Source organism: Populus nigra, chromosome 6 (genome assembly GCF_951802175.1).
Source record: "Populus nigra chromosome 6, ddPopNigr1.1, whole genome shotgun sequence".
Classification (NCBI taxonomy): domain Eukaryota; kingdom Viridiplantae; phylum Streptophyta; class Magnoliopsida; order Malpighiales; family Salicaceae; genus Populus; species Populus nigra.
The window spans coordinates 2,935,272-2,953,246 of record NC_084857.1 but is presented as its reverse complement, the minus strand read 5'-3'; the positions used below and the strand labels follow the sequence as shown (position 1 = coordinate 2,953,246).

The following is a 17,975-nucleotide window of genomic DNA, read 5'->3' as shown; positions in this document are numbered from 1 at the left end:
AGTAAAAAAGATAAAAATAAATTATATTATATTAAGTTTTTCTAGTATAAAAGATATTTTTGAGCATCCATATTTTGCTGATAATATTCTTATTCTAGAGTAAAATAGAAAAGCAACTTTAAAATGTATCAAGTTGCATAAAATTAGAATAACTGTTTTCTTTCCTGTGCTAATTTGTGTTAGTTCTATCTTACTGGTTTGCTTTAACTTGAAAGAAAGGGCTGTGTCTTAATGTTTCACAAAACAATACTACTTATTTAAAGTAAAATAATAAAAAAAAGCTCCTCTCTTTCTCTCTCTCCAACGTAGTTTGTAGTTTTTGGACTTGGTTTGATAACTGGCCGGATCTAAAGTCCGGGTTTCAGATTTTAATTGGGTCATCAAGTTGTTCAGGTCAATTTTTTTATAAAGAATCAAAACAATATCGTTTTAGTAAAAAAAATAAAAATTAACGAGTTACAACTAAGTTTTATCAAATTACACTAAATTTTTTTTTTAATTTGATCTGGTTTGAGCACTAAATCAATCAAGTTTTAAGTTAACTCATCGAATCGGATCTAATTTCAAAACTATACTAGTAAATTACGCACCATGGTAACTTGATCTTGTTTTGAAATTATCACTTCTTTTTCAAAAAACAAAATTAACATGGCATTATTTATTGATTTTTTTTATTTCTCTTAAAAAATAACCCTCGTGAAAACTAAAACAGAATGGATGCTTAATTACACATAATCACTAATCTCCACATCAATTAAACACATAGATTTCATAATTTTTTTTGCTGGGGTTTCTCCTCTCCTCCGCCCCACTCAAAAAAGTGAAAACAACAAGATTTAGCGCTTGACAGCTAACAATACATACCCCTCATAAAACTACGCATATTCTTACAGCTAATATTACACATCTCCAACGAATTTCCTTTCCAGATTATTATTAAAAATAAATAAATCCAATCCTTCCTCCTCCTCCTAACTTCCATTCCCCATCCTCGCTCCTTTTCCTCTCTCCATTCACTCTCTCACTCAAGCAGAAACGAATGCAGAGAAGAAGAATGCTTCGCTATGGGAGAAGAAGACTCGCTCTTTCAAATTAAATTAAATTAAATTTGAATTTAAATTCTAGTTTCTTCCGATAGTCAGTGCACCAATCTCCGTCAATTTCAATGTCGTCTACCTTCAGTCCGTCACGAAATAGTCCTGGCAGCTCCAGGCTACAGCTCCAGCTTGGTGTTGTTTCTAGGTTGAGATCTTCGTCTTTAAAGAAGCCGCCTGAGCCGCTCCGCCGTGCCGTTGCTGATTGTTTGTCCTCCTCCTCTGTTGCCTCCACTTCTCAACATGGAATTTCCTCCGTTACTCTGACTGATGCCCCTAGAACGCTTCGTGTAAGTGTTTGATTTTTATTGGATCTTGAAGTTGTTGATTTCTTATTTGAGTTTTGTTTTTTTTTAATTTTTTTTCTATTTTTAGCTGTTAATTTGAGATTTATGTGTTAAAACGAGGGGATTGGGTTTTTTTAGGCTTAGTGAGTGAAAAGATTGTTACTTTCTTAAGTGACAAGTGAGAGAAAATGTGCACTTGGTTTTAATTTGGATTTGTTTTGTATTTTCTTTGGAGCCAAACACGGTATTCATGTGCAAGGTGAGATTCTTAAGAGAAAATTGGGTTGCATTTGCGTGCATTTAGTTTTTTGCTTGGAGAGGGAGTGGTAAATTTGGCGTATTCTAATTTCAGTAATTTTGTGTGATTGACTTTATGAAAAATGCTGGCATTTGTTGTACCTTTTCCCATATTTGTTAGCTTTCGATTGCTACTCTACTAAAGTGTTGCCTCTTGTGGTATTTGACAATTGATGGTGCTTGAATTATTTATTGCTTTTTGTAGTTTCAAGTAACTTTTAGTGTAAGTTGGATCAGATTCATTGACAGTTGCTGGGTGTTTTATTTAGTGTCAAATGAAAAACAATCATTGGTAGGTTGTGTCTAACCTGAATGCATTTGATTTTCACATTAGACTTACCTTTGTTGAAATCCTGTGAAGAATCAGAGAAAGGAAAGGGAATTGCGAAACCATATAACTGAAATTTATTTCAAGTGACTCTTTGGATTTAATCATTTTTTCTGCAGCCCAGATGAAGCCTTAGATGTACCATCTTTTCTTATACATATATATCTGCCATTTGTTAATATCCATATTTAGATTCTCAAAGCACTTCCTTTACCTTGTTTTGTCCCTCATGGCACTCTTAAGAATAATTCATCACAGTCAGCCATCAGGCATGATGCACATGGGATGCAGTTTTGAATTTACAACCTTAATGAACAAATTGCAGGATTATCTGGCAGCCCCTACAACTACCGACCTGGCTTATGGTGTAATTCTAGAACATACAATTGCAGAGAGGGAACGCAGGTAAGTGTGTCATTTCTTTTTATTTCAGAGTGTACGTTCTCAACTTATTTTCTTCTGCTTTGCACATAGAAATGAGTGACATGGCATCCTATTCTCTTTTAATGCATTAGATGGAATTAGAGAAACAGGAATGGTAAATATCTCGTGAGAAAGAAATGAAATTGATGTGCTGTCCTGTTTGTATAAATATGAGTAAGGGATGATCAGGTGCATACATAAAGAAGATTTTTGGCATGGACGCATTTTTGGGGGTCAAGGAGAGGGGAGGGGGGAGAACAGTAAGCTTTCAACTTTACAGTTGGTTGCACCTATTGCACTGAACTATCTTGATTTCTATCACTCTCTGGTTTCTATAAATGGAAAAAAGGTCCACAGGGAAAATAGCATGAGAAGGAAGACATCCAACCTAAAAATAAACTCAAGATAAGCAACTCAAGTCTCTGCATGATAAGTTCCACACCCTCAAAATTGTTGCAATCTCACATACCAGATTGTCCATGTCCTTGTAAATGCCAAATGTAAAATGTTGTGATCATCTGTTCTTCAACTGCAGCACTCTGAAATGAGTTGACCTTATTGACACTATTATTTTCAACTCGCCTCTTCCTTTTAAGGCTTTTCTCTTTCACTAAATGAATGTGCGAAATCAACCATCAGTTTAGGAATATTGCAGAACTTACTAATCACATCATCGACTGCAAGTTTCCATATTATTGAGATTTCATTTTCAATATGTCAAGACTATGATACTTCTTCAATTTGGCATATTCAACTCTACACAAGGCTAAAAAACTGTTTGTCATGGTTGTGTTCTCAATTTAGTTATACCATGCTGCTGAATATTTGATGCAAGTTTTTGTGTATTTTTTTTCCTACTTAATGAGCTGAGTTGTTTCCTGATACAAACTTCAGTCTTTATTTCTTCTCTTTTGCTTTGAGCATATTTTGTAGCATTGTATCTGTTGTAATCTCAAGTCTTTTACCACTAACATGGCTTTAATTCATACCAGTCCAGCAGTAGTTGGAAGATGCGTGGCACTTTTGAAGCGACACCTTCTACGGTATGTTGTGTGTCCAGAGTTGTTTTATTAGCTTGTTGTGTGTAGAATAGATAGTCATCTTTAATATGCAGTCTTTCATATTTGTGCCATTGCTGGTGATATGAGAGTATCTTGTTCTTCTTTATGTTATTTTTCTCCCTTTAGTTACACAACTAAAGAAGACATTAGGGGCACTATGCTATGTGGTGCATAAACTTGTGAAATTTTCCATCTAGTCAATCTCAAAATATAAGTGCACTCGCTGGTTTATAACAAAGATTTGAGAGAGAAATCACTGGTGATTGAAGTGCTTCTCTCCCACATCTGCCCTAGAATTTATTCAAACACGTGAAGTTTTGGGTTTTCCTTTCAATGATTCCCTGCCAAAAACACCTCCCTGGCTGCTTGTCAGACTAGTGAATCTTAATGATCTGCATCCTAGTCAACTCTTTTAAATTTGGGAAGTTTTTTTTTTTTGTCGATTATATTGTTAATACATAATTGGATTGAAGGCCAGAATGCATGTCCCTATTGGGCACATCTGATAGGAAAGTGTTTTCTCTGCCACATATGTGCCCTTTTATGAAGTAGTCCAGCTCTGTTAGATTCTATGATTAGTTTATGATCTTTTTCTTTTCTTTTGCCACAGATATAAACCAAGTGAGGAGACATTATTTCAGATTGATCGGTTTTGTGTGAGCTTAATTGCCGAGTGTGATATTAGCCTAAAACGAAGATCGTTAACATGGTCTGGATCTCCAAATCAACAATCTGTTTCATCAACATCTACAATTTATTCACCTTCTCCTCCTGTGTGCATTTTTGCTTCTGGAGCTCTTGTAAAGTCATTAAATTATGTGCGTTCCCTTGTGGGCCAACATATTCCAAAGCGATCTTTCCAGCCAGCAGCTTTTGCTGGAGCTCCCTCTGTGTCAAGGCAGTCACTTCCAACTCTATCATCTTTGTTGAGTAGATCTTTTAATTCCCAATTAAGCCCTGCAAATGGGGTGGAATCCTCGGAGAAGAAAGACACTACTACTTTACCTGTTTCAAACTTATCAAATGTTGAAAATGTTGAGATGGCAGAGGATCTTGATTACATTGCGGTTGATGTTTTGCAGTGGCGTTGGGTTGGGGGACCATTTCTATCAACTGAGAGGTAACCAACTTTTGTGTGTACTGTTTTCTCAGCTATTTGGTCGAATTTTGGTGATGTCTTGTATTCTGTTGCTTTAGGCATGGGTTGAATGTGTGCTATTTGGTAATGCAGTGATCGTCCTGTGGATCTCCATGATGTGAGCATATGCAAATTCCTAGAATTAGGTGCTGCAGCTCTGCTTGTAGGAGACATGGAAGCTAAAATGCAGGGTCAGCCTTGGAAATATTTTGGAACATCTGATATGCCTTATCTTGATCAATTATTGCAGCCTTCATCAGCCACAACAATTACCAATTCAACCTCAGCTCGTCCCCACCTGAGAGCAATAACAGCATCTAAGCGCAGTAAAGCAGGACCTCGACAAATCTGGCATGGTCTTCTTACTCAAATTATTGCTTTGTCAAGCTAGGAGAATTTTGTTCCAATTAAGATTAGTTTTTCCTTTGCATGTAAACTCATTTTATCTCTATACATATACTAGTGACTTTTGTGCTATGGAAAAGTTGCGTGATAAAGGTTGCCAAGTTCCTGTGATTGTAAAGTAACCTGTGCTCTAATTTGGGGAGTAGGGTGGTTGTTCATCATTTAGTTTTGATCGAACTTTATACCACTTCCTCTTGCTTGAATTTTTTTTACAATGGTGTAGATGATGATATAAACATAACTTTGGTATGAAAATGCTGATTATACTTCTGAGCAAATTCATTCTTGTTGCAGGGAGGATTCTCCTGTGAGTACGTTTCGCCCACGTGCTCGACCGCTCTTCCAATATCGTCACTACAGGTACAAAAGGACAGATCCTCTCCGTTATTGTTCCAGTGTTCTCTTCACATCTAGATAACCTGGTCTCGGTTTTTGTATTTGACTTTATATGGATATGTATTTGCAACAGGAATCACTTTTGCTTCCCTTGTTATGACATAACCTCTATTAGCATTTTCCATAATTACATGAAATGTCCTGTGTTTTTTTATTGTTTCTAATCCTATGCATTTCTACCCTTGCCCTTGTTATAAGCAGTCGTATTACCACATTTTTCATAAATGCATAATGTTCTTTTGAAGTTGAATCTTGAAATTCAACTAGCATCTTTATCTTTTTGGTGTTAAATTAATAGTTTTCTGCTGGTGGCTTCATTTTCCTGTTTTGGATTTTAATACCCAAGTTCCTTTTCTGTTATGACTTCAGGGTATTTTATTTGACCACTCTCCTTTCTCTCATCTTTTTCTTCTTAATTGCTATCAGTGAACAACAACCTTTACGATTAAACCCTGCTGAGGTATGTGAGGTCATTGCTGCAGTTAGCTCAGAGACATATTCTTCTAGTGCCAATCATTTGACTATATCATCTAGATTAAGTAATAACAGTGGAAAGCCGTCAATGGATGTGGCTGTGAGTGTTCTTATTAAACTTGTCATTGACATGTAAGTTTTAAGTTTTAATTCATTTATGATTTATTGGCTTGCATGTTTTTTTTTCTTGTATATTCGATTCTCAACCTGGCACTTCATCCTTTGCTATCTATCTGCACACACACACTAACTTATGCTCCGTACATGATTAATTAATGCAGTCATATGTTACATATCCTATTCAGATTATTGTCATCTACATGAAAAGGGTGGGAGCTTTTCAAATTTGCAATGGTGACTATATGTTATTATAATTGCCCTGGAAATAATCATATATTAGTGGCTTTTGTGATTCTATGCTGAGAACTGAGTTACCTAGAATATGTACTTCTGTGAAATGCAATATTGCTGGGAAGGAGAGCTGGTACTGGAAGTTAATGCCATTAGACGGGCTAAGAAACAGGAAAATTTTTAGCTCACTGTGATCAGTGATACTAGAATGGAATTGTTTCAACTATGAACCATTGATAAAAAAAAATGTGATTTATAATTGCAAAATTCTATTGGAGCAAAGTTAATCTTCAAATTAAACGCTTCAGTTGGATAACTTGTGATTGTAAATGGTGCAAATTTTGACTTTTCCAATAATGTGCTTAATGTTTAGTTAACAACTTAACATGGACATCTATTTTTTAACTCTTGATCCATTGTAGTTTTGGAGATAGAAGTTGTAACAAAAATTGTATGAAATCTGTCAAAGCAGATTAAAATAATTAAATTTGACCAAGCATTTCTTGCAGTTAAATTGACTTAAACATAACTTTTCTTGAGCCAAGAATACGGCAAACAGAAGCAAATGTTTCATAAAAAGTTACCATGCGTCCTTCTCTGATGCCAGGTTGAGTTGTGCTTGGATTTTTCAACCACTTCTTTAATTTGGCCTGGGGTTCCTTTAATGTGTTTTATTTAAGAAAGAATTTTGTGATGATCATGAACTGCTTATAGAAGGTCACTTGATTTTTTTTTGTAGGTATGTTCTGGACTCTGGGACAGCTGCTCCTCTCACTCTGTCAATGCTTGAGGTGCTGCATGAATAAAATATCGATTCTTTTTATTTTGATAACATGGTGGAAGCTTCTGATTTTTTATTTGTTTTGAATTTGCCTTGCAGGAAATGCTTAATTCTTCAAAAGCTGCTTGTAGGGTCCGTGCCTTTGATTTAATTCTGAACCTCGGGGTTCATGCTCATTTGTTGGAACCAATGTTGATCAATGATACTTCTACTACAATTGAAGAAGAGTATTCACAAGAATCATTTTATGATTGTGAAGAACAACTTCCGACACAGGGGAACCAGAAAGCCGATTCTGTTGACAAGCTGGGCAGTTCATCAGCAATTGATAACTTTGAGTCATGGATTTTAAATATTTTATACGAGATACTTCTTCTTCTTGTCCAGGTAAGGTTCCACTTGGAACCATGTTTTTGGTTAATTGATGTACTCACTTTTATTCACCTTTATGTAAAGTAGAGGTAATGTCTTGGATTTTTGTATTCCCTTGTTGACTTTGTATGATGCATAATGCATGATGCTTTACTATCTTATGCCTTGAATTTGTTTTGTCAGACAGAGGAGAAAGAACAATCTGTTTGGGCCTCTGCTTTAAGCTGTTTGCTTTATTTTGTATGTGATAGAGGCAAAATCTTAAGAAACCGATTAGAAGGCCTTGACATAAGGGTAAGCTTGTATTTCTTTCCTAGCTCGACTACTTCAGGTTACTATCATGAAAATGCAACTTTCTTACCTTCCCTCTCCGGTTAAGTGTCTATTTTTATTGCAACAATTGCATATTGGCTTCACAGAAGGAATCCTCCAAACTTTCCTACCCCATGCTACTGTCATGGGAATGGATTTTTCTTATTCTTCCTCTTATTACCTGCTTCAACCAACTAATACCTTTGTCTCTGTTTATTGCTTCTGTAGTCATGTTCATATTTGTGTTTTTGTTGGATGGTGAATTGCAACCTGACTTATAAATAGTGTAAAATAAAGATAAACTAGGGGGACAGAATATTTTCATGTCTTGTTTAACTTCATAAGCTGTTAGGTCCACCTTTTTTGGTGAAGTTTTATGGCTTGATGTCGATTCCTCTTTTTATGGCATGCTGCAACAGTATGTAGTTGTCCTATCTAGTGTTCGAAACTCCTACTTAATATTGTGCTTAGCTAAACATCTTCAGGAGTTTGATTGATAAATTTTAATGTCCATTTTCAGGTCATTAAAGCCTTAATAGAGACTAGCAGGAAGAATTCTTGGGCAGAATTGGTTCATAGCAAGCTCATTTGCATGTTAACAAATATGTTTTATCAAGTTTCTGATGGGTCTATGATGTTTGTCTCAACAAACCCGGTGTTTCTCATAGACCAGCTTGACCTGATTGGGGGAATTGAGTTCATTTTCTATGAGGTGTGCAAATCATCTATCCTTTTGCTGATATAAACTGTAGGCATTTAGTAGTTATAATGAATCCTTTTGCACCTTTTACACCTTTTACACCTTGACCCATATCCTTTGTTATGTTTTGCAGTATTCTCTGGCTAACTTGAGAGAAGAGAGGAGAAATCTATACTTGATTCTTTTTGAATATGTGTTGCATCAAATAAATGAAGCTTGCATAGCTGCTGGGCTGTCTGAATATGGTGACAATGAGATTCAACCTATTGCATCTCTCCTCACTCTTGCTAATGCACCTGAAGCTCTTTACATGTCTGTTAAGTTGGGTGTTGAAGGCATTGGGGAGCTTCTGAGAAGATCAATTTCTTCTGCATTATCTAGATATCCCAACAATGAACGACTGAATTTGGTAAGCTGAAGATAGAATGAATTGAAAGTAAGGAATATATATATTTCTGCTACATTATCTAGATATTCAATGCCTAGCTTTTGGCAATGTTACTATGCAGTGGTGGTTTTGGATTGGTGCAGATGTGCACACTCGTGTTTACACATGAACAGGCACATCTTAAGCTTTGTAAAACGTAATTTATGCTCATCAAATTAAATTGCATAGCATTTATCCTCGTTCATTTCAGTGGTTTTGGTATGTAATTGCTGATATATATTGCACCAGTTCATAGACTTTATGGGCACATGTATCTTTCCATGAAATGCTGATCAATTACAGTCTGTTTATTATCGGCTTCTTTCTGAATCTAATTTGTTTCTTCCAGCTCTTGGAGAATATAGCAGAGAAATTTAATGCAATAATCAGTTCCTTTACTCATTTGGACAAAGAGTTCTCTCATCTAATTGAAATAACCCAATCTTACAAGTTTCTGGAAAGTTTGGAGAGTGCAATACTAACAAATGGTGTCGGCATGAAATCAAAACTATCTTGGGCCACTTTGCATTCTCTTCTTCACTCAGAAAGGATTGCCTACCGTCGGAATGGCTATACCTGGTTGGGTGATTTGCTTATTGCTGAAATTACCGAGGGAAGCAATGTGAATGTATGGTTAAATGTCAAAGAATTGCAGGGTAAAATTGCCTATGCTGGTGTACATGATTCTTCAGTTTCGTCAGATGTTCCTGTGTCAATTTGGCTTATGTGTGGTCTTTTGAAGTCCAAACATAATATCATCAGATGGGGCTTCCTGTTTGTTCTAGAGAGACTTCTCATGCGCTGCAAATTTTTGTTAGACGAGAATGGAATGCAATCCTCAAGGAGCAATGATGCCAGTCACGAGCATGCAGATAGCCGACTTGATAAAGCAAATGCTGTGATAGACATTATGAGCAGTGCTCTATCCTTGGTGGCTCAAATAAACGAAACAGATCGCATCAACATTTTGAAGGTAATTTGTTGATCAACTAGTACTGCAATTAACCAACCTAAATAGCTTCGTGATACCAGGGACAATGCCAAAAAGGAAGAAGAAATGATCGGCCTAATATATTTCTCATTGTTTTTCTTCCTAGAATAATTTGACTGGATAGCTGGCATTGCTACCAATTTGTTTTGCCTTGGATTCCCTGGAGATTAATACGTTGCATCTTCCCTTGTATTCAAAGGTTTCTGAAAAGATAAAGAATGCACTGATACCAGTATCCAGGAATAAAAAAGTAAATAAAAGATGCAATATAATACAATGTTTTCTATTTACATTCTGGTCTTCTCTTCAGGAAGCAACTAGGTTCTTCTGTTTAATTGACTTGGTTGCAGGAACTAAACTGATTGCATCTGCTTTTTTGATCTTTCAATTCATAATATGTACCACATTGAAATTCTCCTATAAGATTTATTTTCCACTAATGTTGCATTGGTGTTTCTAAGCAGATGTGTGATATATTATTCTCTCAATTGTGCCTGAAAGTTCTCCCTGCAACTGCAATCCCAAATGGTGAAGGAATGCAAAAGAGTAAAGTTAATGGTGGAGCGGATGAAAATAAAAAAATTGATACTGGTGAGCGCATATCTCGATTAGAAAAAATTGATGACTTTCGCTGGAATGAATTCATGGAAAAAGCTGATAGCAGATCCAGCTACAGCATTAATAGTTCTCTCACGTGCAATACAACATCAATGACAGCACTGCTTCTCCAAGGACAGGCTATTGTTCCTATGCAATTAGTTGCACGTGTTCCTGCTGCGTTGTTTTATTGGCCACTTATTCAGCTAGCTGGTGCAGCAACAGACAATATTGCTTTGGGTGTTGCTGTTGGAAGCAAAGGAAGAGGAAACCTTCCTGGTGCAGCGTCAGATATTAGGGCAACTCTTCTGTTGCTTCTAATCGGTAAATGCACGGCAGATCCTTCTGCTTTCCAAGAAGTCGGCGGAGAAGAATTTTTTAGGTGATTCATTTCTCTACTTCCTACTATGATTTGCTGTGCCATTGTTTAAATTGTGCCAACACTTTTGGCTCTTTGTTTCTGGCAGGGAACTTTTAGATGATACAGATTCAAGGGTAGCGTATTACTCTTCAGCTTTTCTTTTAAAGGCAAGATGCTGTCATTCCTCCACTAGAAAACTTGAATTGTTTTTTTCTTTATTGTTAGTTGAATTTTGCTGACTCCTTCAAATCTGGATTTTTCAGAGAATGATGACAGAAAAACCTGATGAGTACAAGCACATGCTTCAGAATCTCATCTTTAAAGCACAGCAGGTAAAGCGTTATTTTTGCTTTCAATAATGCAATTTTAAGTTTGGAATGCTCACCATATGGAAAAAGTTGTTAATATGTGAATGAACCCATGAATGTTTGTCTCAGAATATTATCTGTTGGGAATGCCAATATGGTAAGCTGATTTGGGGATGGGATGTATGAGAGGAGACCATTGTATGGCCAGTTTGTGTTTGAAGTATTGACATAGAATATTGACAAGTTCTCATAAAGTTTCATTATGACAATGTCTAGTTCTGTTGTATTCAAGTTGCTCTAATCATGAAATAGCAGAGGTCAAACATCACTTGTGTGCTTGCTTTTGTTTTATGCAGAGCAACAATGAGAAGCTGTTGGAAAATCCGTACCTTCAGATGCGTGGCCTGCTTCAACTCTCAAATGATGGGCTGTAATATAATGACTCTTGGAGACACTGCAATGCTGAGTCATTTGAAATTCTCCACTCTTGTCTCCCGTGATCTTTCACTCACCCGGGGACATTTGACAAAGTCTTGAGGATCCATAATTGGATTATGCCTGGTGTTTTAGGCATGCAATAACTCAAGTTGGTTTCTGTTATATGGAAGTACGTCAACCAGGCAAAATATTTGATTAAAGTGGAGTATGGGTCTCTAGACCCTCCTCCACCATTTACCAGTGAAATAAGAAAAAGGCTCTGGACACAAGATGAACTGAGAAATTGGAGAAGCTGAGAAATTTCTGTGGACTCCATATGTTCCAAGATCAGCCGCCTCTTCAATTGTTGCATCAAGATGCCTAAGATAATTGTGCGTTAACCAGACAGAATTTTCAACTGGAGGACCAAGTTTGAAATATATCTGAAGGTTTGAACTGGCACGGACACTAAAAGACTGGCCAGATTAAAAGATTTTCAGGAATTGTTTTGGAGTAACCTAGTCAACAATTCCGGTAATTGGTTTTTTCCACTTAAATCTAACAGAGTTCAGAGACTTGAAATATAATCAGGTATTGTCTTCAGTCCTTAATTGTTGTCGCTATGTGTATTTTTCACTTGTTTATTTTGCTTCTGAACACCACCTCTCCATCTTTGCATGTGATGAAACCCTAAAAGTTGTTTATAGGTTCACATTCAAGGGCCATTGTAAGATGTAATCGTAACTGTTTTGGACTTGAAACCAAGATTTTGGTGGTCGAAGCTCTAAACCAATCACTTTCTGCAAACATTTTGAAAGATACACTATTTTCTGTGGTTCCTAACTGGCCTTGCTTTGGCTGTGGCACAGTAACTCAGTAATGACCTTTTTTTTGTTTTTATATTCAAACTTATAATCTTGATAGATGCTTAACAACTTGAATGAAACTTGCACGATTTCTGTCATGGAATTTAAGTTCAAGAGAGAGTTCATCTGTGCTGCCATGTTGTCATTTACCTGTACTAACGAATGAATCCTTTTCATGTGGATGCAGTTATTGTGTGCATACTGTTAAGAGAAGGCTTTCAGGCAGCTTAGTCAATCTTTTCTTTTGTGCAGAATCATTGAATTGAATCCAGGCTTCTTTTATTTTATTTGTATACCCAAGGGCAGTGTTGAATTCAGGCTTCATTTTTTACACAGCCATCATTCTTAATATAAACCTTGGAGTTCGTTTTTAACTCAAAAGGAGGCTATCAATTTTGTCGTGACAAGACACTGAATTATGTTCGCTCAGTGACCAGGACCTGTAGGTGCTAGCTGACCTGGATCACAAGTCTCTCCAGCTGTCTTGTTTAGGAAATGTAATTTAGGCCATCTTCAGAGTGTCCCTTTTTTTCTTTTGGGCCTGTGTTGTTTCTTACTCTCTTTTTTCTTTTTACGTTGTAAAGATGTAATTTTTCTTCATTTTTTGTGCATCTCCTCCACCTTGGCGTGATTCTTTGTATAATTACTGTTGAGAATTTTCTTTTACCGAGTTTTGAGCGTACAAGCTGATTTAAATAAAAGTGTCAGCTGGTACCTTATTTAAATATGCAAGCGAATATCCCAGGCTAGTCAGTAAGATTACCTTGATTTCATGGCGCTTCAAAGTGGTATCTGTCCAAGTCAGAATCTAGTGCTTCTGCAGTTAGCTTCTGGACACGGCGTCTCACCTGCCCCAGCCCCTGGCAAATTCTTGAAAACTGCCGTGGCCCCCTGCCACCAGCACCACTGTCATGGCCCCTTACCCTTGCACCAATTCTTTCGTGAACAATTATTATATGAAATACCAGTAACAATAAATGGGATTTTCCTAAACCCTATAATGAATTTTATTCCCTCTTTTTTTCTACCCTTTCCAATCAGTCACCACGAGATGTCATGTTGCATTATTCTACTCCTCTGTTTGGCGTCAAATCCATTTACGCGAACATTGCTATTGCAATTACATCATGCCAATGGCTAGCACCTCTAAACTTTATTTTTTCTCCCCTAATCGAAGAAGGAAAGTTTAACGAGTAGACGAAAGTTTCCTAAAGTCTTTTCATGAAGCAGCAACTCATGTATGCAACAGCATGGAACTCTAGTGATCGGAAAATAGAGTAAAAGGGCTTTTCCAGAAGGGAGACGCGCAGGCTTTCAAGATAGAGATGCGCTGCTCCATCTGGAAAAGGGCTTTTCCAGAAGAGAGTCAATAAATCAATAGAAAAAATCCCTTCCGGCTAGCGGGACTCTACGTCTGGGTTTTATTCCATCTCAAACTCGGATTAGGGAGACTATTTGTAAGAATTTTAATATAATCCAATGCAATTATTTCAGTGTTTATAATTATATTACATGTCCATTTTTAAGAAAATGCGAGTCCCATAAAATTAATTATCTTGTTATTTAATAAATAAAATGACCAAACTTTACTATTTCACCAGAACTCTTTGTTTCTATGTCAATCCACCAACATTTTCTATTTTGTGCCAATTTATCCGAAAATCCATACCTTCATATGCGTGGCCTGCTTCAACTCTCAAATGATGGGCTGTAATATAATGACTCTTGGAGACACCGCAATGATGAGCCATTCGAAGTTCTTCACTCTCGCCACCCGTGATCTTTCACTCATCCGGGGACATTTGACAAAGCCTTGAAGATCCATAATTGGATTATGCCTGATGTTTTTAGGCATGCAATAACACAAGTTGGTATCTGTTATAGGGAAGTACTTCAACCAAGCAAAATGTATGATTAAAGGCTCTGGACACAAGATGATGATATTTTCACAGTACCAAAACATTATAGCGAGATGAACCCAGAATAAAAGAGCCGCACCATTCACATAAAGCTAAAGAAGAACCATAAATATGGCAATGCAAGTCGCTCGTCTTTCACAAAACCTTTCTTACTATAAATATTGACGGTCAGGAGAATGGGTGCTGTAGTTTCAAGTTTTTTATCCTGCAGCATAAATGGTAGAGCACTAGCTGCCAAAATCAAGAACAGAAATAGCACTACACTGCACATTTTCCGAACATAATGGTGGTCTTTAAATGCAACTATTAACCAAAGGTCCCCTGGTTATATCATATGACTAGTAGCACCTACAAACATAGTGTAATGAAAGACGAATATGCAAGCGAATATCCTTGACTAGTCAGTGAGATCACTTTAATTTCATGGCTTCAAAGTGGTATTTGTCCAAGTCAGAATCAAGTGCTTCTGCAGTTAGCTTCTCGACACGGCGTCTCACCTGCCCCTGGCCCCTGGCAAATTCTTGAACACTGCCACCGCCCCTGCCGCCAGCACCACCACCATGGCCTCTTCCCCTTGCACCAATTCTTTCATGAACACTGTCCAGTGAAAAACAAAAATTAGCTCATTGAGATGAGAAGTATTGTACTACTAGCAATAATAACAGATGCAAAACAAAAGATTAAAAACAGTAAACTCTCCTTCACAATTCAAAGATCACATACATCAATTTACCAATGAAAAGCACCAAGATGCAATTTCCCCTGAAAACTAAGGCCACCCCCACACAGAGAAGTGGTAGATAAATAAAATGGAATCTTCATAAACCCTGTAATTCTCATTTATTGCCTTTTTTTTCTTCTACCCTTTCCAATAAGTGAGTATGAATGTTATGTTGCATTATTCCTACTCACGTGATGGATTATGTCTCTGTTTTGCATCAAATGCACCCCCACACAGAGAAGTGGTAGATAAATAAAATGGAATCTTCATAAACCCTGTAATTCTCATTTATTGCCTTTTTTTTCTTCTACCCTTTCCAATAAGTGAGTATGAATGTTATGTTGCATTATTCCTACTCACGTGATGGATTATGTCTCTGTTTTGCATCAAATGCACCCCCACACAGAGAAGTGGTAGATAAATAAAATGGAATCTTCATAAACCCTGTAATTCTCATTTATTGCCTTTTTTTTCTTCTACCCTTTCCAATAAGTGAGTATGAATGTTATGTTGCATTATTCCTACTCACGTGATGGATTATGTCTCTGTTTTGCATCAAATGCATGCATGCATGCAAATATTGCTAATGCAATTACATCATGCAACTGGTTAGCACTTCTAAACTTTTCTTTTTTCTTCCCTAGTTGAAGAAAGCAAATTTAATGAGTTAATCAAAGTTTCCTAAAGTTTCTTCATGAAGCAGCAACTTGAACACCTCATATATGCAACAGCATGGAACTCTAGTGATCGAAAAAATAGACAGGGTACATGTTTAGGTAGCACTTGAGTCAATTAGGCCTGTCTACACGGAGAATCCACTTTGAGGTTATCAATGCTAGTGAATCACAAGTTTTAAAGCATGCTTAAATATATCATACCATCATCCAGGAAAAGGCCATAAACTGGATGACAGAGCTCGTAATTTTGGGTTGGATAGCCAGCAGAGATAGGATTTCCTATCTATAGCGTAGGCTTTCAAGATAGAGATGCACCACTCCATTTGGAAAAGGGCTTTCCAAGAAGGGAGTCAATAAATCAATAGAAAAAATCCCTTCCTGGCTAGCGGGACTCTACATCTGGGTCTTATTTCATCTCAAACTCGGATTAGGAAGCCTATTTGTAAGAATTTTAATATATTCATTTTTGTCGTCTTTTTTTTTATGTGGTGAACTTAGCATCAAACAGACACGCATACAGCAAGGCCAGACTCAATGTCTCTGCATATCTGATCAACAATTTATTTTCAATTGCCTTTTCCACCTCGATAGAAAAGACCCAGTGTGTGCACGAAAGTATTGGATAGAAGTGCACGAAAGTATTGGATCGAAGTTTGACATCCTAACCTTAAGAATTTTCCATAGTTTCTCCACACGCATGTTGTTTGTTAATTTATCATGCTTTATATTGTTTGTTAATAAATATGTAAAAACAACTGGAACAAACACCAGTAAAGTTTTACCTTCTAACAGCACCATTTGGGTTTGCCACATTGGTAATTGCAGTTACAGGCACGGTAACCGGGACAGGGGTTATCACATTAACTCCTACAAGCTCAATTTTCAGTGGCTTCCCATCAAGCTGAACATTATTATATCTCCTGATAGCTGCTAGAGCATCTGTTTGGCGTGAAAATACAACTTCAGCTGTTCCCTATAAGAAACAACTTTCTTCAGCCGCAGCGACACACTAAAACTTCTTGAAAAGAGTCAAACATCTGTTTAAATATATACCTTTGATCTCCCACTCATATCATAATGAAGTGAGTACCTCAACAATTCACCAACCTCGGAGAAAAGCACCTGTATCGACAGTCCTTAAACTCTTGCATCTTGATGATTTAAACAGACTCTCCATAATGTACAGCACATGACAATTATAGTGCCTACTGCCCTATTTTCAAAACAACTTCAGTAATGATCATGACAAGACTCTTCAAGTCCTCTCAAAAGCTACTATCAAGCAGTGCGATGCTAAAGAGCAATCTACACTGCATTAATAAGCTCCTCCAAAAAAACAAATGCTCACATGGATACTCTACCATCACAACTTGCAGTACTGCACACATTCACTCCCTGACTCCCTAGCCCCAAACCCTAACATCATCATTATTCACTACCGTTGTTGCCAACCCCCGAACATAACTACAGAACCCACTGCCATTCACATTCGGCACAGGGACCTTGTCCTTATTAGGTCAAGATTATGAATATGTATAAAAAAACTCATAAACAACAGTATAACCAAAATTACTTTCATTTTTCTAAAATGAGCCCTAAGGACACATATTAATGGGTTGAAATTTTAAAAAGAAATTTTAAAAAAATTCTTAAACCCCTAGAAAAACCCTAATTGCTTATATAATTCAAAATAATAGTAAAACGCATCAAAACATCAAAATTATAATATCCCAAAAAAATAAACATAATTAACAACACTTAAAAAAAGCTTCAATTAAAAACTTAAGCAGCATAGTGCTAACTTAAGTACCTTGATATCCTCATTAGAAACACCATAATCCAAGTTTGATATATATAACTTAGCCTCTCCATTAGACCCTTCACTTGCTGCTAACATTAATGGCTCCTGCTGCACTTGCATTACCTGCACTGGTCTTACTGAGTAGGGTTTGGGTCGGGTCAGGTCACGACGGAAGACCAAACGATCGGGGCCCGGACCCAAAACCGAACCGGAGCCTGCTCCTCTGCCACTGCCTCTGAAATTACTGTCACGCCCTCCATTTTCTTTGCCTTTGCGGATGAGGTCGTCAAGTGACATATCCAGTAAGCTGGACATTTTCGGATATTTATCCGCTTTCTTCTTGCTATGGAGTTCAGGGTTTTGTAGATTGAAACAGAGTGAAAGAAGAGAGCGGGGTTTTAAGTGGATATATATGCATCGGGTTTTTGGAGGGCCCGAAATGCTTCGTTAAACGTGCCTAGCTGAGTGCCA

At 37.0% G+C, this 17,975-nt stretch overlaps 2 protein-coding genes across 6 annotated transcripts; one reads left to right on the top strand and one right to left on the bottom strand.

Annotated features, from left to right (window-relative positions):
• Window positions 1-872: 872 nt before the first annotated feature.
• LOC133695741 (uncharacterized) lies at window positions 873-13,111 on the top strand. 5 transcript variants are annotated; one of them, XM_062117683.1, is made up of 19 exons: window positions 873-1,384; window positions 2,332-2,411; window positions 3,422-3,472; window positions 4,101-4,610; window positions 4,722-4,979; window positions 5,328-5,393; window positions 5,856-6,035; window positions 6,994-7,045; window positions 7,135-7,422; window positions 7,591-7,701; window positions 8,240-8,431; window positions 8,553-8,828; window positions 9,196-9,819; window positions 10,302-10,428; window positions 10,555-10,816; window positions 10,902-10,962; window positions 11,059-11,127; window positions 11,460-12,111; window positions 12,574-13,111. In XM_062117683.1, the coding sequence occupies exons 1-18, from the start codon at window positions 1,166-1,168 to the stop codon at window positions 11,535-11,537; spliced, it is 3,504 nt and encodes a 1,167-aa protein (XP_061973667.1). In that variant the 5' UTR covers window positions 873-1,165; the 3' UTR covers window positions 11,538-12,111; window positions 12,574-13,111. The 5 variants fall into 5 exon arrangements, with proteins under 5 accessions (XP_061973667.1, XP_061973666.1, XP_061973665.1 ...); XM_062117682.1 differs by having other exon boundaries at window positions 874-1,384; window positions 10,302-10,816; window positions 12,639-13,111; XM_062117681.1 differs by having other exon boundaries at window positions 874-1,384; window positions 10,302-10,816.
• A 1,327-nt stretch (window positions 13,112-14,438) lies between these two features.
• On the bottom strand, window positions 14,439-17,905 carry LOC133696415 (THO complex subunit 4A-like). Its single transcript, XM_062118604.1, has 4 exons — window positions 17,514-17,905; window positions 16,757-16,825; window positions 16,486-16,676; window positions 14,439-14,902 (listed from the first exon to the last, which is right to left on the bottom strand). The coding sequence occupies exons 1-4, from the start codon at window positions 17,817-17,819 to the stop codon at window positions 14,716-14,718; spliced, it is 753 nt and encodes a 250-aa protein (XP_061974588.1). The 5' UTR covers window positions 17,820-17,905; the 3' UTR covers window positions 14,439-14,715.
• Between the last annotated feature and the right edge of the window lie 70 nt (window positions 17,906-17,975).